This window comes from Harpegnathos saltator, unplaced genomic scaffold, assembly GCF_003227715.2.
Source record: "Harpegnathos saltator strain DR-91 unplaced genomic scaffold, Hsal_v8.6 scaffold295, whole genome shotgun sequence".
NCBI classification, from domain to species: domain Eukaryota; kingdom Metazoa; phylum Arthropoda; class Insecta; order Hymenoptera; family Formicidae; genus Harpegnathos; species Harpegnathos saltator.
Genome location: NW_020230089.1, coordinates 1,742,221 through 1,764,181, shown reverse-complemented (window position 1 = coordinate 1,764,181; position 21,961 = coordinate 1,742,221). Strand labels below are relative to the sequence as shown.

General features: G+C 50.9%; 1 protein-coding gene across 2 annotated transcripts in view; it reads left to right on the top strand.

Moving 5' to 3' along the window:
• The window catches only part of Sp1 (transcription factor Sp8), a 114,582-nt gene that overhangs the window by 32,148 nt on the left and 60,473 nt on the right, over window positions 1-21,961 (top strand). The window contains exon 2 of one of the 2 annotated variants that reach the window (XM_025299852.1): window positions 10,800-10,900. The exons of the other annotated variant lie outside the window; for it this stretch is intronic. Coding sequence (XP_025155637.1) covers window positions 10,817-10,900 — 84 coding nt within the window. The 5' untranslated portion in view covers window positions 10,800-10,816. The remainder of the gene's footprint in view (window positions 1-10,799; window positions 10,901-21,961) is intronic. 2 annotated transcript variants of the gene reach the window in all.

Below are 21,961 nucleotides of genomic sequence, written 5' to 3'. Positions count from 1 at the left end.
CGAAAGAGAGAGAGAGAGAGAGGGAAGGAGGGAGAAGCCACCCTCTCTCCCTCTCTCTTTCTCTACGTGCCCCTTTTCTTTGTCTCTCACCCTCTCGCACGGTCTCTCTCTCTCTCTCTCATTCCCTCACGTCCTACGTTTCTCATACGTCCCGTTTTCTCTCTTTCTCGCTCATCCCCCGACCCGAGTAAGTAATATAATCACAACATCAGGGTGGCGTCGTTATTTACAGGCACTCCATTTGCGGGTAGCGAGCGTCGGCCAACGAGGTCGATCGTGGCGACGATATTGACTGCGCTCACGATTAGGGGATAGAGGCGAGTCCTCTCTCTCTCTCTCTCTCTCTCTCTCTCTCTCTCTCTCTCTCTCTCTCTCTCTCTCTCTCTCTCTCTCTCTCTCTCTCTCCCTCTCTCTCTCCCCCCCTCTCTCTCTCTCTCTTTCACTCTCTTCCTTCTCTCTCTCTCTCTCTCCCTCTCTCATTCGGGGTGGTTACGCACTCCCTTAATGCGCCACGGGGGTTGGATCTGGCTTTTAATGCGATTCGGAAGCGCGATGCCGCGCGATACCCATGCGCGCTCTGCTGTCGTGAAAGAAATCGTCGAGCGAGCGAACGCGTTTTTCACGTCCACTCGCTCGCTCGCTCGCTCGTTCGGCGATCGATCTTACGACGGCGCATTCGACCGCCGCAGCTGCGTCGCTCGCGTTTTAATCGAGTAACCGCGATCGCGCCTTCGGAAAAAGAGAATTGTAGTCGCGCGGCGCGAGCACGGCGATTTTAATACACCGGCCGGAAAGGCGATACTATCGGCGATACGAGGAGCGCGCGCTCTCCTCTCGATTGAGTCGTATTCATCGGCGATCGCAATCTCCACCACACCGGCGCGGCGCGGCGGAGCCTCGCGGCGAAGGGGACAGTTCCTTTGTCGCTCTCGGACCGGCGGAATCGCAGCGTAGCTCTGACCGAGCTGGCCGAGCCGGGCCGAGCTCGGCAATTAAGCAATTAAAACGTCGCACGTCCTGTCCGTCGGCGACTCCTCGACGGAACGGAGCTCTGTCTCTTTCTCTTTGCGCGCGCGCGCGCGCGCGCGATAACCGTCGACTATCTCGATGCGCGACTCGGTCGGAAAATTAAGAATCATTCCAGCAGGCCCCGCCACGACGCGACTAACATCTCGCAACATCGCCGCGTGTACCCCGTAGCGTCCAATATATCTCGCTCAACGTAATCCTCGGCGGATCGCGATACCCTTTTGCGTCTCCGACATGTTCCCTCACGACGAACGTTTTAATCTCGGGTTTAACTGATGGAGCAACGAGTGTACGCGGCGATCTGGTCTCTCGGTGAGGGGTGCTCTTTGCAGACCTCGAAGCGTTCGTCCGTTGTCCGCGGACGAATGAACCGCGTCATTAGGCAGCTAGAATACTTTGAGGCGTCTAACACAGATATGTACCCCACTCGTGATTCAAAGATTCGCGCGATGTCACGACGAGGAGGAGGAGAGACACGTCAAAATGGACGAGTCGCGTCGGATGTCGCTCGCTCGGAGCCACGAGCAGATTCGTCGGCCGCGCGAGCAATCCGCGCGGAGGCTACGCGCTCTTAATTCCAGTAATCTTCGCGTCAGAACCGCTTCCGATCGGCCGGACGGTGGCGCGATACACCGGGGGGATGCTGCTGCTGCTGCTGCTGCTGCTGCTGCCGGAGTCGGTCCGATAGACGGAAGAGGAGCCGTGGTCGCTAGCTCGGTGGAGGCGAGCGCGTTGCGAGAGCGCACCGAATAATAACACACGAGACCAAGAGAGCGAGAAAGAGCGAGAGAGCGAGAGAGAGAGAAAGGAGCACGGCCCGTTGGCCGTAAGACACCTAAGTAATACGGGACGAGGTGGGCGATGCGCGGGGCGTAGAGCGGGCCCTCTGCGGGGCGGAGGAGGGATTCGATAATTACTACCGGGAGTCGTGGAGGCGGCCCGCGGAATCCTCCTCCCGCAACGAGCGCAAACGCGCAATTATTCCCCATCGCCATCCGACGCCGGGATCTCCGATTCCGCGTGCCCTGCCCCGCGCTGATACGGTATACGCCGGCTTACGTAGAGTACAGACAGCATGAGCGCGCGCGCACACCACCGCACACACACACACACACACACAGACACCAGCGAGGATGCGCTCCCGGTGTTCGATCGTTATGCGCGCACCCGATATTATCTCCCTCACTCGGCCGCAACGGAAGATTTCCCGCGCGTGCCGGCGCGTGAAAAACCCAAGCGAGTCGTCGCGTAACGCGCAACGAACATACCCTCGGTGCACCTTCGGCGATCGTAGTTTCTGATTTTCTTCCCCTTTGCCCCCTTTCCCTCAGAAGGAAGCAGAGATACCTCCAAGAGGGAACCTGACGCCTACGCGAGCTTATCGTGCACGATCGCTTTACAGTTAATTGAGATTCCTCGAAGAACCTCGTCGTCGCACATCCGATTGGGTAAATGTTTAAAAATGCTATTGCGCCGAGGGAGAACTGCGGTCTTTCTCGCAATAATTAACGAAACAAGCCATTAAAGGATATATGTACAAATTTCTTTAGAAGGGGGAGCTTTTGTAGATTTTACAGATGTTAAGGTTTTATAGAAAAGGAAAAACCAAAACGACAACGTTTGCTCTACATCGACTGATGTTTTTCACGCAACGCGAAAATTTGTAATTTATACATAGCTAAATTTATAATCATACTATCTTACATAAATTTACAAATTTCCATCTAATTGAAATTCCCAACCCTAATGAAACTTAATCTTACCAAACCAAACCTGAATAAATATGAAACTTGAATAAAAATGAAACTAACTGGAACAAAAGTGAAACTAACTCTACGTTAGGCAATATCCGCTTCAAACGAATGATAAGAAAACAGTGTAATTTCTTTGTAGTGTTCCGTAGTTTATCACAATTACCGTAACCTCTTATCCGCAAAGTCTTATCATTCGTTTGAAACGTACATTTTTCGACTCAAAATTAGTTTCTTAAAGTTAAGCACATTTTTCGACCTAAAGTTAAGTTTAGTTTGCTTTTTGCTCAAGTCTGGTTAGATCCAATTAGGTTAAGGAATGAACTTTGATTCTTTGGATGGCATGAAAATTTGCAAACTTAAATATAATAGTATAATTATAAATTTAACTTTGCGCGAAGAGAGTCAAAGTAGAGCGAATATTTCTGAGTTTCTTTTTGCACGAGTCTCAAGCCTCCTCTTAAAAACTTGTAAATGTCTTTTTGTAGTTTCTTTTGCTGATTACTGCAAAAAGTTCTCGGTGCAATAGTAATTCTGAACATTTACCGTGTGTGTGTGTGTGTGTGTGTGACTCGCTGACAAGCGCGTGCTGGATCTGATGTATAACCGACGCACGCGGCGATCGTACGCAACGTCGCGTCGGAATGTCGTGACACGGGATCGTAAAGAATGAACTCGTTCCATTACTTTAGCGAGGACACACACGCACACATGCACACGCGCGCACGTGCACCGGGTCCTGGCCGCGCTCTTATTTCACAAGCCGTGCGTTTTCGTCTCTCCCGCACACGCCGCTTTTCTCTCGCTCCACCCCCGAGCCGACTTATTTTTCGCGGCGATCTCGCGTATTTCTGGCGACGCTGAAGACGAGGAAGAAGAAAACGTGATACACGCACACACTCTCCCCCCCCCGCTCTCTCTCTCTCTCTCTCTCTCTCTCTCTCTCTCTCTTCCTTATCTCTCTTTCTCGCACGACCGGCTTTCCGCTGCTCCGTTTTCGCGTCATGGACGGACGAACGCGCTCGGTCGCGATGGGCGTGGTGGCTCGGCATCGGAGAGGGTCGCAACGCATCGAGTGCGCGTTTATTTACGCGCGCGCGTACACGCACGCGCGCAGCCAGGCTCCGCGAGCATAACCCGACACGGGGTTGCGCGCTTCGTCGACGGCGGGCTTCGATTCGCGAGAGTTGATCTCTCATATCGCACGCTCTCGCAGATACGGGGCTCCTCAAACACGGTGACTTGCGATGGACAAATATTAAGGTAAACGTCCCAATGGCAGGACACGTCCCAGTATCCGAGCACAAAAATATTTATTATTTATTTTAACAATAATGAATGAAAGTAACAATTATTGTAAAAAAGAAACTCCAATATTTACGACGATTAGTTGGGAAAAAATATACCCAATTTGAGTCTCTTGTATTAAGATAAAAATTAATTAACATGTTGACTGCCAACTACGAGATATCTCGTCCCTTCATTATTTACTACGAGGAAACTCGTAGCATAACAGTGTAAATATGAATAGATGGCCTCACGAATAGATGGAAAGAAAAAAAAAATGTTTTAAAAAAAAAAAAACATTTTTTAAGCTTTTTGATTATTACTATGTACTATTATTAAAGTTTTTAATAATATAACATGATTAAATCAAATTGGCTCTTTAGACCGGAATCGTGAAAAATTCCGTGGCAGTCAACGTGTTAAATAAGCGTGTAAGCACCTGTGGTTTGACAAAATAATGGTCAATCGTTAATAAATTCATTAAGAGATAGCATCTATATTTATATTGTTCCCCGTTAGCACATACTAATTTTCTAATTGCGGTCGGACACTGGGGTAAATTATATGCGAACATTGGGCCATAACCTACTTCAACTGTCCGGTCACTGGTACATTAATGCGCTTCGTTACTTGTGTAAATATTTCATCAATAATAGATGTATACATTGGTTTAAATCATTTTTCTCTACTTAAGGGAATCTTAAGTTTTCGAATAAATGCAAATATTTGTATCAAAACTATTCTTAATATTATATGTTGTATTTTTTGTGACGAGCTATGCTTAAGCACCCGGTTACTGGAACAGGTTTATCTTACCCGGAGATAACCAACCGTCAGATTCCTCGTCATTGTCGTCATATTCATCATCGTCATCACGTTCATCGTCGTTCAACGTGGTAACGTCGTTACCATCGTTAACGCATCAAGTCGTCATTTTATCGTCACACGCTCGTAAGAATTTTATCATCGCTAAGCTAAGCTAACGTTTATAGGAAGCCGCTCGGCTAATTGTTCAACACACTGAGAGGACAAAAACATCTGAAAATTAAAATCATAAAAACAGGCTAAAAATAAAATTAAGGATTGGTAACATGTCTCTGCTTGTGCATTTTTCAATTTTTCGGCTATTTTTCTGCCAATGTATCCCGAGCCGAGCGACTCCTCGCAGGCGGCACCTCGCGCGACGTTGTTGCGTCCGTCTGCAAGTGACGAGTCCGATTACCGGCGGACAAAACGAGTTAACCGAGAAAAGTCCTGACGTAACCGTAGGCCGCCGCGCCGCGCCGCGCCGCGCCGGCCGGCATTGAGAATCATTGTCGGACAAACGTCTTGACGGGTTGTAAAGGCCCACGTTGTATCACACCGTGGGCCCACCCCCAACTGGGTTGGGCGCGCGATCCGCGTGGTCGGCCGCGTGCATTGTACACGCGCTGGGACATCGATCATCGACGGCGCACAGGTGTCCCGGGTTCGCGCGACACGCCTAGTATCTTTGCGAATTTCGCCACATCGGTCGTGCCATATCGATGTAACTTGTTACAATGGCACTCGACGACCGCTCCCACGTCGCGGAATGCCGCCGGCGATATGCCGCTTTCGGCAAGATAAGATAAAAACACACTGCTCGCCCGGAAAGAAAATTTCCCGAGCCGACAAGAGAACTGCTCGTGGATCGCGCGTATTGCTCGAAATTATTATTATATAATTATCAAACAGAGGAAGAACGTGTCACTCAAAAGACACGTGTCGCCTCGTCTAACCGCGACGACGAGAGAGTATCCCCGATCGCAAAGCGCGGCGACACGACCTGATTCACTTGAAAGAAAACATAAAACTAACGAGAGGAAAAGAGAGAAGACGGCAGTTTGCACGAGCATAAACATTCCCGACGCGAACGCTCGTTTTCCTCCGTCCGTGCGCCTCGCCGCGTTATCTCCTCGACAGATAATTCATTCCAGCTCACCGACAATGTCTACCTGGCTGTCCGCGATAGCCGATCACCGAACACGCCACCACCAACGAGAGAGAGAGAGAGAGAGAGAGAGAGAGAGAGAGAGAGAGAGAGAGAGAGAGAGACACAGAGAGATAGAGAGAGAGAGAGAGAGAGACACTCGGACGCGATCGATGACGTGACAGAACTGCGCGCGAGCGCGTGTTCTCGAAATTTAAGAGAGTGTCCGACCCCCGCGGCGCCCAACGACGTCGATCAGCTTCACCGGCCGCGTGGTGTCAGTCGTAAGTAATGACAATACGATGACTGGCCCGGTCGCTAAACACCTGCATTCACCCCGCCTTATCTCGCGGTTCCCGCTGTTAGGACAGGTTTGCGCTATCGTTATCCCCTTACACCGATAGCCCGCGCGCGTTTCCCGGCCGCTTTGGGTGGTCCCGCGCGGCGCACCGGGACAACGGGACGCGACTCTTGACGCCTCTCGCGCCGCGTCCTTTTCCATCACCGCCAATGACCCGATCGTGACTTCGCCTTTGACCGCGAACGTGTGCATCGCGCCGACGACGACGGTCAAACGTGGCCGTTTCGCGTGTCATCTCCACGATTCCGGGCTTCTTCCCGATGTTTCCGCAGGGGTGTCGTTCGTCGCTGTCGATCGGACGAACCTGTAATTCTTTCCTGCGACCGGAAAACGGAGAGCTCTTCGCGCGAGGAAATTTCAGCGACGCCAGTTCAGCGATTCTATAATGTTCCGAATTATGGAAACAGGCAACTTCTCTCCGTTCCTCCGCGTTTCCCGAAACACGCCACTCTTGGAGAGTCGAGTTCGACAGTCCAAGTGGCGTCGCGAGTTCAAAGTCGCGTTTACATGACTTCTCGCGCGGTTTCCAGCAGGCTTCACTTCCTGGTAAGATGTCGTTTCACGACAGGGTCGCGCGCAATGTTCGACGCGAGAGAGCCGAGGCGACGCGCACGAGAGCGAATACGCGGCGCGAGTCAAGTTGAAGGAGAAAAAGGGCTCATGCGGAGGAGTCGAGGAAGGTTGACGTAGCCTTCCGTCGGGCTCGTTGAATATTTATCGCCCGCCGTTCGGCCGCTCGCTTGTTTGTGTACGCCGTTCTGCCTCGCTCGAAATTTAAATACCGTGCCCTTCGCGTAACACCGCCGCTGATGCGTGCGTTTCCTTCTTCGTTCGCTCGCGCGCTTGAGCTCGCGTGCGACAGCGAGTCAACGAGCGGCCGGCGATTCTTCTTTCTCGCCTCCCGATATTATTTATAGAGAAGTGACGGGGCCATGCGGCGCGGCCTCGTTGCCGTCTCCGTAAAAAAGGAGAGCCGCGACAGAAGGAGAGAGAGAGAGAGATGAGCCTTTGCACACTCGCGAACAACCACGTATTCGCAGAGTCATCGCGTTCTCTTTCTCTCTTTATTCCCCCTTCCCTCTCTCTCTCTCTCTCTCTCTCTCTCTCTCTCTCTCTCTCTCTCTCTCTCTCTCTCTCTCGGTTGCTTCTATGTATAGAAGTCGAACTTCGGCCGCACGCAATGCACCTTCCGAACCAAGTCGTCTCCTCCTCTTCCCCCGCAACCCCCCTTCTGGGTCGCTTGTTACATATTCTAACGACATGTCGTTTTTTTCCCTCTTTTTTTTTTTACTGCCGCAGGTAGTAGAGCACACACATGTAGTCCACTTACGATATACTTGTTCCGTCGGGTTATCTAAAGATGTAGTTATCGGCTGGCTTCCTCGCGGCGCATAAAACTTGCGAGCGTACCGCGTGGTCGTCATCGTCATCGTCATCGTCGTCGCCGTTATTGTTGCCACGAAGATACACAGCCGAGTCCGTTCCGCGCCGATCCCTTCATTCAGCCCGATGATTGACATTAATTACCGGAACACAATCGGTGCCTTATCTGATCCCGACGCGAGCCTATCTCTTTTGACGGCGAGATACGACGCCAAGTTTGCCGGGATTCGCATAAAGAAGCAAGACGGCTGCGGCGAGAGAGAAAGAGAGAGATAGACGAAGAAAAGGGGGGAGAGACGCTCAAAGGAAAATCCCTCTCTGTGCGATCAAGCACCACCAACACGAGCTGGAGCGGCTGTCCGCGAGAGTCTTCGTCGAAGACTTGGAAGGATCCGAGAGCGAAAAGCGAGAGAGACAGAGAGAGAGGGAGAGAGAGAGAGAGAGAGAGAGAGAAAGAGAGAGAGAGAGAGAGAAAGAGAGAGAGAAAAAGAGAGAGAGAGAGAGAGAGAGAAAAGGGCAGAGAGGGAGAGTACTTGCACACGCAACTGAGTTTCTTCTCCCGCGGCAAGGCGTGGTTGGTAGACGCGCGACGTCCATTTGTCTCGGGCGCCTCCCGCACCAGGAACGCCCTCGCATCCCACGGGCATCGATCACGTCTTCCTCTTACCGGGCGCATCGCGCTGCGCCGCGCCTCTCTCTGTACACTTTACGCGCACACGCTCGCCTACACGCATACCCCAGCGCGACGACCCGCCAGCCAACCACCCTTGTCCTCTTCGTCGTCGTCATCGTCGGAGACGGCGGTCTCCGATAGCAGCGGTCGCCGTTGCCAACTTTTCGAAATGGAATCCCGCCGCGACGTCAACGAGATATTATAATATTTCAGGAGGAGGGAGAAGGGAGGAAGAAGACACACGCGAGACGCTACGTGTTCGAGCGGCGGGAAAAAAAACACCTGTTCGTGTCGCAGCCTCGCGACAATGCCGCCGAACCCTCCCCGTCGTACGCGGAGGGTAAGCTAACTTTAGCGCGCGGCTAGCCTCCGCTTTGTGATCGGCGGCCGCGGCAAGTGCGAGACGAGCGTTTTAACCTCCGTCAATAAATTGTCTTTGAGTTTCTTTCCTCAGTACTATTTCACGACTTCGACGACGCGGAATGCAATGGCGGGAGTATCGATCATCGATTCTCCATTCATCGAAAGCGCTAAACGATAAACAACACACACTCGGGAACAAGTAGATTTGTCTACTTCTGGGCGGGCATAAATATCGGCCGCGAGCCAGACATTAATTCGAGGGTTAGTTTCCTCGTTTGTCATGACTTTAATCACGACCAAATCTCGACCGTTCATTGATTCTCCATACATCGAGAGCGCAAACGATAACTACTAGAACATTCGTCGGAAAGAATCGTCGAATCTGTCTGCTTCCGGGCACACATGAATATTCGCTACGAGCAGACATCTAATTTATTTTTCACCAAATAATGGCATTGGGGAGGAGAAAGGGCGATGCCGAATAAACCGATGAAGATACCATAATAATAAATCATCGAATCCCCATTCATCAAAATCGTTAAGTGACAAGCAAGATACTCGCCGGGAAAAAGTCCAGTTGTCTGTTTCCGGCCAGATACAAAGCTGCGGTTACGATGTTAGCCCGGTTCATTTTTCAAGATTCGATGACTGAGTGACGACGTCAACGACGTAGATAAACGCCGAGCGATATGAATGTCCATTAATCGTCAAGTCTTTATTCATCAGGATCGTTAAATAAGCCATTTGTCGGAAAAAGCGGAATCGCCGGTTCCGAACGAATGTGGCTCTCGCTTACGAGAGTGGGCATTAGTTTGAGAGCCATCTCCGCGTTAGATACTCGCGCAACTCCACCCACCGGACCGCTTAACGTCGCTTTGTTCTACTCGCAGTAGAACCGAGCGTGCGAGCTTCCCCCGAGCTCTCCTCGCCAGAGTCTCTCTCTCTCTCTCTCTCTCTCTCTCTCTCTCTCTCTCTCTCTCTCTCTCTCTCTCTCTCTCTCTCTCTCTCTGTCTCTGTCTCTCTCTCTCCCCCTTTTCCCTCTTTCTGTCTGTTAGCTCTCTCTTTTGTTTTTAAGAAAAAATCCAGTTTCCTCGGACGTAATAAAGTTATTCCCGTAATAATATATATATACGCGCGCCCTGTCTCTCCTCGCTCGCCGAAGACGTACACGGAGAAAGTCACGGGGGTTTGCGCGTTGCGATTAAAAAATTTAACGGCGCGCCGTTCCGCTCGATCGAGATCTCACGATCGGGCGGAACGACGAGCCATTAAGCGATTTCTTTACGTCGTCGTGACTCGCGGAGCGAACGAGCGAACGAGCGTCCGCGAGGAGAATCTCAGAGATTCTCATAATGTGATAATATAATAAATAGTCCGTTATGATCGCGGAAAGGCACCCCCGTCTGATGATTTCGTTAGTGAGGCATGAACTTCTTTAAAATAACACGTGGATTAATTGGTGGTCGATATTAACGATACCATAATGTATTATTAAACAACACATTAAGTATGCTCAATTGCGACGAATGATAAAATATAAACATTTCTTTTTTAATATACGATCGAAAAAGATTAAAGAGAGCAAAATTAAAGAGAGACAAGCAGATGAGAACTGACTGACACTTTGTAGTGAAATGTCCAGATTCCAACCGTTGACATAACATTAATTTAATAATGTTAGTAATTTATGTTATTTAAATAATTTTAATTTAATTTATATCTTTGGACATCTCGCTAAAAATCAACGTCGGCTCTTAACACCTGTTTTTTTTTTTTCGCAAAACACAATTAATTGCATTTGAGCGACTTGATCGTCACTTTACTCTTTAAGTGAAAAACTTCCCTTGAGAAACTTCAAAGAACACCTCAGCTATTCCCCTCACGAGCGAAGGGCGGGAAGTCGGATTAGCGGGATAGCCCGACGTCGTTTCACGCGTGCGATAAGTTAATGGTTTCTGGATCAATTACTCGAGACTTGTCTCCTTTGTTATTCTGTTGCAGCCGGTAAGTGTGCACCGATGACCAGCTTCTCCGCAGAGGCGAACAATCGCAGACGAGTGTTGATCGTGAGGATGGCTGACGCGTACGGCGACTTCCAGCAAGTAAGCGATACACACTATATTTTACGGCCGCTGTCAACACACGCGGCGGTCGCACGCGCATTACGTTAAGAAAATCGAAGGGAAAAAGCGCCCCTCTCGTCGCACTGATGCGCCCATTCTGATGCGGAAATCCGGCGCGGTAATTGCAGCCCGGCGGCGCGCGCGCGCGCGTTCTTCAACCTCTCGCGATCGATCGACCGGGTCAATCGGAAATATAGGATTGCGGATTGGAGATTAGACCTCGACGAGTCGTTGCGACTAATTGCGATCGCAGCTCGTTGACGAAACTTTCTCCCGCGATATTAAAATGGTCGCCTTTACTCGTCTCTCGCGTGAAACCGATCCTTCTCTCCCGTATTATTTCATCATTCACTCTTGACTCTTACGAGCCCCTTCTCTTTTACCGACTGAATGCCAGAGACTTCACCTGATGTTGTCTAATTAAAAAAAAAAGTGCACGTTAACGCGATATCGCGAGAGATTCGCAGCGGCCTCCGCTACGTAATATACGCATATACGCGCATACTTCCTTCCGCGGAGCTCGCGATCGGCGAGAGTCCGAATGGAAGAATGGTCGACGTTATCTCGGTCCCTTAATTTTTGGTAAGCTGGTGGCGGTAATTAACGGGTGCGCGGTAACGCATGCCTACACACGCGAAACGTACGCGTCGGTGTCTTCTTCGCTCTCTCCCTCTCACCCTGTCTCCTCCCTCTTCTTCCTTCTCTCTCCGTCTGCTAGTTGCACACGCGCGCGAAATGCATACCGGTAACGCGCGAGGCGAGATGTTGCATATGCATGTGTCGATCGATATGAATGCATCGTTGCATGCTAAACGGCCGCGAGCCTATCTGATGCCGTATTCCTTTCGGATACCGCGAGAGAGAGGCCCGCCGCGTCTACGACCGCGGCGGCGATGCGGAAACTCATCGTGTGAATCTCTGATTATCGTCTGTCTGTCTGTCTGTCTGTCTGTCTGTCTGTCTGTCTGTCTGGCCGACCGCCACCGCTTATTTATCAACTCCACTCGCTGCGCAACGCGCCGTACGCGCTCGACCTCGCGCGCCGATTCCGCGCGAGTCACGAGTGATAAATCTGCCGTTTAATTTTTCAGGTCGAAACTTGCGAGCTTAGAATAGGAGCGTGATCAGAGAGACGCGCGCCAGGCATATAGACAGGCCCCCGAAGAGGGCTGAGATTCTACGTGAGAAAATAAGTATGAGATGTAAAGTAACTTTCCGTTCTCTTTGACGCGGGCGCTTCGTTCATATCGACGATAATCGACGTCTCTCTCTCGCGCGCGCGCGCGAGACGCGTCTGCCGGACGGGCAGACTTTTGGAAGCTGGGCGGTTCTCTCGGCGCGAAGGACGATTTTATCTCCGGGGTTTCAGGGCTCCCACCGCGTGGGAGGATAAAAAGTTCTCTCTCTCTCTTTCTCTCTCTCGCCTATTTTCTGCCGCTTTCTTCCTTTTTCTAAAGCGAAGGCCCGCCGCCACTTGGAGCAGGTATCCGCGGCAAACTCGCTACATCGGGCGAGACGTGGCGAGACGTGGCGAGACTTCGCCGAGTGCCGGGTGCATGAAATGATCGAGTTCGCCCTCGGCCTCTTCGGCTGGCGATTTGCGCGATTACGCGCGATTTAGACGTCAATGCGACCATGCGCGAGGGAATTTCGCGTCGAGAGCGACGTGAGCTGCGCGAGAATCGTCGTCGGCGATGATAGACGTATCGCCGCGATCGATAATTGAGACGCTAGACCGACTCTCCGCTCTCCCTCTCTCTCCGTCTCGTCGCGCTCCCTTTTATCCGAAGGGTATCTTGTACAATTATAGAAGGCATGCTACTACTTTATGGGCGAGGGTATCTGTCCGGAAGATCGATACCTAATTAGGTCGACCCTCGCGAGGATACAACGGCAACCATGTATCCCTCCGCGTATCGCGCCTAATTATCGCAGAAATTGACTAGCTCTATTGACACGTACGGAGATATCCCGCCGCTCGATCCCGCGAGGGCTGCCCCCGCGCGAAGAAGCGCACCCGCGCCGCCGCCACGCCAATCGCTGAACGAACGTTATCTGCTCGAGTCGCAGGATAGCATAATTCGATATTTTGTGCAGGGATTATGTGTAAAATATCGAGACGTTCGTTAAGGAAATGAAGATCTATCAGGAGATGATTTTCTATTTTACACGTGATATATTTTTCTGTGCTAATTATATGAAAACATTAAATCATACTCGCTGAGGAAATTTATTAGAAGATGTTTGCTCGAATTGCATAACGTGATTCAATGTTCTATGTGTCGTTTATGCAAAACGTCGAAGCGTACGTAAAAAATAACGTATGTTAAGAAGAAGGTTTATAAAAACCTATTGGGAGGTACTTTTTATTTTTTTTTTTATATGTTTACGTGAAATATCGGATCATATTTGTCCAGGATTTATCGCAGATTTCTGGAAATTTATCAGCAAATATTTCTGGTCCTACTAGTAATATTTTTTACGCGCCAGTTACATAAAATATCGAGTCTCATTGAGAGAGGATTTATATATATATATATATATATATATATATATATATATATATATATATATATATATATCAGTATTTATTAGAATTTATTTCTCTTCTATATTATTCGCATTATTTTACATGCGTCAATTGCACAAAGCATTAAATGGTTCACGACGTATCGAAATCTATTAAACAATGTCACGAAAGATATAGAAATATGAAATCACAGTGCCTCCCCTCCCCTCCGCGACACTCCTTCCAAGCTCGTCCGGACATTCCTCACGTGCAGGACGCGAGAGTAATTTTTTAATTGTTGCGCAGCTTTCGTGTGCCGCTTTTAATAACACCTCGCCGGCGAGTCGCCTATTACGACGAATGCAAGACTATCTCGTTTCGGCCCGAAGGGGCCAAATCTCTCTTCGAAACTGACTGAGGCTCGCTCGCTCGCTCGCTCGATTCTTCAAGTGACGAGGGTACTCGGTCATATATCTCCCTCGTAGGTCCACGAAAGTTTCGACGTTTGCACGGCCCACGAAATTACACGTTGCGCGAGAGAAGCTCAGGCTGCGGTGATGCTTTTCGTCATTACGAATCTGCGCGTTCCGACCGTCCCGGCGCGGCGTCCCGATCGACGACCACGACGACGACTACGACAGCGTCGAAATTCCCGTGAAAAAAGGCACATACACGCGTCACTTGAACATAATCTATCAAAGGCCGACACACTTCATCGTACTTCACGCGACGCACCGCGTATCTCGCGCGTCCGCTCCTTCTCCACGCTTGTCTCGCGCACATTCCTTCTCAGAGGATAATGGCGACGACAACGACGACGAAGGATCGAACCGATCGAAAAATCGTAAACGAGATTAATGGACAATACACGATGCTCTCCCTTTCTCCGCGCTTATTTACATGCCTCGTTTCTCTCGTAACGTTCGCTCGCTCTCTGTCTCCCTCGCTCGCACTCACTCGATGCCCCTTCTTCTCCGCATTATCAATCATCGCGTTAGCGTTCTCGCGAGAGAACCTTAAAAGCCACGAGTTCAAGGAGGACGGGCCTTGCTCCTCGCAGCGGAGCGTTATCGTGGCTGGCTTGTCGCGCTAACGACTGGTAATATCCCCGCGACTCCGGGACTCGCGTATCCCACACCGTCATCTTTACATCTCGCGCATTTCCATACAAGAGTGGGGCCATTTGAATATCCCCCTGTCGCCCCCGTCCCCGTCCCCGTCCTCCCCCATGACATCGCCGGCTGTCTCTCCTCTCTCTCCTCTCTCTCTCTCTCTCTCTCTCTCGCTCTCTTCCCTCGGAACCAGACAGCGCGTATTCGCTCCGGCGAATTACATAGCCGACATCGAAGCGTGGCGATCTGATATCGACCTCGGCCGACGTAACGGGGTGAAGACGCGGGGAGACGATCGGGGGGTGATGACTGGCGAAAACATATTAAAATCCTCCGCGACGGAATGATCGGTCCTTCCTTCCGTCCGTCCGACGCGATTGCGCGACGTTGCGAACAACGCGACGATGTCCGCGACTGTTGCGAGTTTTCTCGGAATGAAAAGCAAGACGATCGGCCGAGAATCATCGTTATCGACATCGACGAGACTTTGCTTTCGCGCGCTTGTTGATACTTCCGACGACAATTACGCCGACTTCCCGCACGGCCGCGAGTAACGGAGGAAGAGGCGGCGGATAAAAAGATTCAACGGTTTCCCCCTTCGTAATCGATTCCAGAGCCGCCGGTTCCAGAGCAATGCCTTTCCCTCGCCCGCCCGCCGCTAAATCCCGGACGTCTCGCGGCGCTCTCCCTCTCTCTTTTTCTCTCATTCTCTCTTCGCTTCTTTCCACCCTGCGCGTTTCTCCTGCCGCGGCGCGAGATGGACCGGTCGAGATAACGCCGCGAGCCCGGTAACCGCAGTAATTGTCGGTGATTAGAGGAGTCATAATTACCGGTCCACGTATAACGTTACCGCGTTCATTCATTCCACCGGTCCCCGTACGCCTCCTCGGTTCACCACCATCGCCGCCGCCGCCACCGCCGTCGCCGCCACCTCCTTCCCATCTTCCCCTTCGTCCGCTCTCTATTCTCCGGCGAATAGATCCCGGCACGGTCTCGACGCCGCGCGGATTCACCGATTTTAACACCCGGGGCGCGTCCCTCCTCTTCCTCCTTTTCCTCCGTCGACGCGAGATTTCGTCGGGGGGAATCCATGGACTTGAAACGACAGACACATCTCTAGCGTAAAGAGTCGATCTCGAAACTGCAGTCTAAACTACTCGCTCGCGAGCCGCAAATCCGACTTTTATTTCGACTCCTTTGATGTTCCAATCGCGTGTCTCCTAATGATAATCTGAATTCGCGCGAGCGTGCTCCCCTTCAACGTCGCTCTCGATGTCCTGATTATAAAACCACGGCACAATACATCCTAATGATAATACATCCTCTCTTTCTATCTGTCACGTCGCACCACTTTCTTCTCTTCTATGTATAACGAACTCGGTGAGCTATTTTTGTTAGCCTCCTTTCGAAGCTTAGTGCTTCAAACCGGCTACGAGATATCGTCGACATCGATGATGATGACGATGATGACAATGACGACGACGACGACGACGACGACGACGACGACGACGACGACGACGACGACGACGACGACGACGACGACGACGACGACGACGACGACGACGGGCAAACGTGCCCGCGCGTCGATGTCGCCGCTGATGACAGGCCAAAGGCAATAATTATTACAGTGCGCGAATCGCAATTACAGGGTAGGCGCTGGTCGGCGAGTACGAGGACTTGTCGTTGTCGTCGTCATCGTCCTCGTCGGTATTCGGTATACGATATCGCGGAGCGTTGATGCACCCGACTAACGTTACGAATGAAAATACGTGCATATATTGCGTTTATATTCCAACGAAGTGCGATATCGATCTTCGCGAATATCGATATGTACGGCTCTCTCTGTGTCTCTCTGTCTCTCTCTCTCTCTCTCTCTCTCTCTCTGTCTGTCTCTCTGGCGCTCTTTCGCCCGTAAACCGTGGATCCCTGCGAAATGAGCGTGAAATCCGAAACTCAGTTCTCCGGAAGAGCGCGAAGCGCGCGTGTTGTGCCTGTATTCAAATAACGTAAAGCGAGTATCGATTGTGAGCGATTCAGTGATGGTGGATTCGCGTCGTTTTGCATTATTCAAATTCGCTTATAAGAGCCTATGAGAGCCGAACGCTGCTCGATCCGGTAGACTTGATAAATGGTCAATAATATAACAGTTGATAACTTATATCAACGCAAATTATATCGATAATAAGGTAGATAACTCACAGATATGAATTATATCAATAATAAATTAGTAGATCGCGCACATTTGTCAGTTATAGTCAGTCGAAAAGTAATGTACCGGATGACTTATTAATATAAAGAGTCGGTAAGGTAGTGGTAGTGTGTAGTGATGGGTAGTTGATTAGCATAAATTAACACAATAGACAATTTATTATAGTGGCAAACACCAATTAGCGTTCGCCTCTAACAGGCCCCGAGCTGAGCTTAATTTCCACCGTAAATCCAAGTGCCTTCGGTTTCACTAAATTCACATTACCCGACGTTCCTAATCGCGACACCGTTTTGCATCGCTCGTCGCGTGCGCGCCCGTCATTATTCTCTCATGTGAAGCTCCGGAGAATATTTTCGCTTCATGTAAAATTTTCTGCACATTCGTCACGACGCGTTGAGGGAAATTGCGTTTTCGTGGGCTAACAACGCGAGATCCTCCGGCAGATAGCCGCTAATAGACATCTCTCTTTTCCTCTTCCCTCCCCCTCTTTCCCCTCTCTCTCTCTCTCTCTCTCTCTCTCTCTCTCTCTCCCGTTGCATCATATCGATAATACCATCGTCATCAAACGTCTTGAAGAATGCGACGTTACACGTCCTTGGAACAATGTCACGGATCGATGGTCACGTCGAGCGCGACATGACGTGCTCGGTGCGGCGTACAGCATACGTCGCTCGCTCGATTCATTTTGACAGTTAACGAGTGCGTTATAAGAGTCACGAGGCAATTATACATCAATACTTGTCGCATGCACGCGGCAGCCAATTTGCCGCAATTTTATAATGAGCGCCGGCAAAAGATGAGCCGTCCGATAAGCGAGCTGCGCGTGCGTCTACTTTATTGCATTATAATTAAGGTGATACTCGCCGAGCATAAAATTCCGTCTACACGATGCCGGTGTGCTAATATCTGGCAAACTAACGTCGGACTAACATATGGACGCGTTTGCGTTGTTACAATCCTTTCGCGGAGACAAAGTCCAGTCGTAAGTCGCGAGTATACTATTTTACGACGGAATCGACGATCGGTTTTTGCCGGCTCGCGCGCACGATATTTATGCGATAATAATAATATATCATTAGCCTTGTAACATTGCAATGTCAGCATAAGGATAACGACGTTCGTTGTCTTCGTTATTTTCTTATAATTCAATCACGATGACAAATCTATGCAAAAAATGTACCGTCTATTAGATTTTAATCTGTAAACAATTATTGATTTATATCGCTATATATAAAGTGAGAAAACTTCTAGTCTAGTCGTCTAGTTCGTGAAAAAGTCCACTAATCTTCTAACGATCGAAGGATAATTGAGACTGGATAATTTTTTAATTTTGCCCGACCGATATGACAGGCTTCCTGATGCAACTTGCGATCACGTAAAATATTCCATTTCTCATGTAATTCTTCACGATCTATTCCGTCGTTCAACATAGTTTTACAATGTTACGACGCCAATCATTGACCACGTTGTTTCTCCCGTCTAATTGCGCGATTACGTAGTTATCTTTCTAAAAATTATTCAAAAGACCATCCGTCGTTGATCGCGTCGGCTCTCTTAGCGTCGTAGGCGACACGAGCTCGCCGCCGGGTCGTCTACTGGACCCCTGCGCGGAGTCCCGCTGGGGTTACTTCCCAATCTGGTGTCGAGCGTGTAAGCGCGACGCAAGCTCTACCCGAGTCGGCGGACACGCCCGCTAATTGTATGAATTATGTATGCGTCTTCGAGAGACTCTTGCCAACACGCGCCGGGAGGATCGACGCGACGCGGCGCGGCACGGCACGGCATAGCGCGTGATGTCGATGCCCGTTTCTTCACCGCATGAACGTCCCTTCGAGAGGAAGCCGTTCGCGTCCGTGCGCGGGAACGACGACGCCGGCGACGCGAGAGCGGCCGATCAGAGATGAAAACGGATGGAATCCGGGGAAAAAGGGCGAAACACGGCGACCGGCGAGGGAAAAGCGCGTTTTACGAGGCCGCGCTTCCGCCGGGCGTCCGACGTTATTGAGATTAACAGGCGGTCGTTTCGCCCGAGATGGGACTTGGATGGGATCGCAGTCGAGGAAGTCGGCGCTCCGTCACCCGGGGAACAGATCGACGGGGAGAGGAGAGGAGAGGAACGCACGTTTCTGTTCAAGGGTGTGGGTATGGCCGTGTCGCTTATCCGGAAACACTGGCGATTCCGCGCCGCGCGCTTGGGGGAGACCGGGGAGGGAGGGAGGGAGAGAGAGAGAGAGAGGGAGGGAGGGAGGAAGGGAGAGAGAGAGAGAGAGAGACGATTCTTTTCTTTTCACCGCTTCGGTGTTGCAATGTCGCAGACGATCAATTGTCGCGATACAGTTTCTATGCTGAGAAAGTGCTTGACACATTCGTGACGGTAATTGTGTGACATAATTACAGCGGAGATGATTATTTTTTTTTCTTTTTTTATTGTGAACGCTACTTTACTTACTGCACGGCGATATCGACGTTACGACGATATGCACGTGTCTCTACTGTTTTATTTCGTTATTCCGCCAAATTAATATTTCGTTATTTTTGCGAGATAACAATAATTTTAACACACATTTTGACAGGATAACAAAATATTCCCTTTCCCGGGACACACACTCAAGAGGAGAAAAACTGTTCAGTCAACCGTTGAAAATGATTGCAATTTTCACGAAGATTTAGCTGCCTTTTTCTCTCAACGGAGGAAGAAACACTTCGCGATGTCTCTCTTCCGCTGTTTCGCAACCAAAGGAAACGCACGACCAACGGTGAGCCCCAACCGTTGGTCGCCCGCCCCAAGCGTCGTCGCGAAAAAGCGCGACGCGCATTCTCTCCTGCCCCTCCTTCCCCTCGCCCTCCATCTGCTCCTCCTCGAAGAGGTGGCGGTGTGTAATTATCAATTTGACGTTATTAGACGGTCGCTGATCGCTCGTGATAATTCCGAGCGACTCGACGCAACATGCAACGAGAGGAGACTCCTCTCGCCGCTAGATAGCCACGTATCGTAGCCGTAAACGGTATTCTTCGAGTTTGTGGACGTTGCATTCGCGCCCACCAGGCTCGCTCGACACGGCAGGTGTAGCGTGATCCCCGATCATGTTTCACGCTTAGTGGATATTCCGCCGCGATTATCGGGATGACAAATAAAGGATTCGGCGGAGAGGGCGCGCGCGATAATTCATCGCGCGATCGATCGCACCGTCCACTGATCGATCGGCTGATTGATCGATCGATCGATCGGTCGGCCGACCGATCGACCACGTACATCGCACGCGCGGTCTCCACGGGGACGGTGGAGAGAACGAGACCACGTTATAACGAGCGTGATTACAAAGTTCGTCGAACGCCCGTCGAAGCTCATCGACGGAGCGTTATCGTTTCGTCGCGCGGCCGCGGAACGAAGAGACAGCCGAAGAACCGGCCGATAATGCCCGCGATCAGGCAGGACTTTTACGGTACTCGCGAATCGCCCCGCGATCGGCAATTCTTCCTCCTCCTCCTCCTCCTCCTCCGACCCCTCCGCGGTGCCCCTTTTCCAGCCCTTGTAACGACAGCAGGTAGACGTTTCTCAGAAAACGGTGTGAAATATGCGCGTGTGTCGTGCGTCCGCTTACGTAATGGCCGAACACGCGAGCAAGGGATTACGAACGAGCGGTGAGATTTATGGATCGCGTTTACGCAAACAATAATGCGCCAACGCCGCCTTCGCGGCGTACGCTAACGGCGGCGAGTTCCGCGAGTCACGAGAGTCACCGCGTGATCGCAAAGCTTCGCGAGAAAGAGAGAGAGAGAGAGAGAGAGAGAGAGAGAGAGAGAGAGAGAGAGAAACTTGAGGAAAAATTTGGACGAAATTGTGCATTGATAAGCGCATCAACGAAAGTGTGAGCGACCACTGCTGCTTTCTTTCGAGAAACATTCGATGAAAATTCTTAACAAGCGCAAACGCAAACACCACTCTGCGCATTCACGACGTTCATTCGCATTCGCGTCACTCTCCGCGTGAGTTTCCCTTTCCACATGTAACTCGGCAATTACCGCGCGCGCTACGACATAATGACGAGCTTCGCCCTGGACAACCGCTATTGGGACGCGAGTAAATACCGTAATAATATGACTAATGGCGCGTTATGAATTACAAACCGGATAATGAATAAAGTATACGTACACGCCGTTCTGCTTGCGTCTCGACCTACCTTTTTACCGTATCGCGCGCGAGCGGTTATAAGCGCGTACCTGTTGCCGTTATCGTTGTGACATAGAAAAAGAGAGAGAGAGAGAAAGAAAAAGAGAGATATAGAGAGAGAGAGAGAGAGAGAGAGCGTACAGCAGGAAGAAGAGGACGAAGGGAAGAAGAAAGAAGAAGAACGAAAAGAACAAGAAGACGAAGACAAAGGAGAGCGAAAAGTGCACGCGAACACGCGAGAAAAGTTTCGTCGAATCCTTATCGCGTAAAAGAGAGAGAAAGACAGAGGGAGAAAGAGAGAGGAAAGAAAGAGAGAAAGAGAGAGAGAGAGAGAGGAGAGAGAGAGAGAGGAAGAAAGACACATCGCGAGAGCCGTCCGGCCGTTCTGCGGCCGCTCGGCATTCCGGCCGACCGCGTTTACCGCGGACGGGGGATATACATATAATCGTGCGCAATTTCTTGCCTCTTTGCTTTCGAGCGGTTTCACACCTTCGTCGTCCTCTCTCGCCTCCGTCGTCCGACCCCCTGGCCCCGGCGCGGCGGCCTCTCCGTCGCGTCGCGCTACGCTGCGCGCCGCGGCCGCAAACCTCATCGAGAGCCGCGGCTCTCTCCGAAAGGTAAAAGGTTAACTTGATAACCACGCGGTAACCGCGGACCTAACCGCCGGCGCGGCCGAACCCTCCGGCGGGTTCGCCGCGCGATGCAGCTCGCGGAGGAGACCGGCGTGTGTTGCCGTTGTATACGTTGCATGTGGCACGTTGCGCGTCCGCGGCCGCAAGTTGCGCGCCGACACGTACCGCCAACTACCGTAAGAACCCCCATCGTCGTACAAGCCGCGTGCGTCTCCTCTCCTTACGCTACTTAGACGTAATCGCGATATTGCGGTCGAGAGACGCGTAGGTACCTTCGTCTTCTTCTTCGTCTCCTTCGTCTTTTTCTCCTTATTCTTCTTCTCGCCGCGAGTCCCGCAAATTTGTCGGTAATTCTGGGTCACGCTCGTGCGTTCGATCTGATAGACGCGCCGGGGCGTTTACGGCCG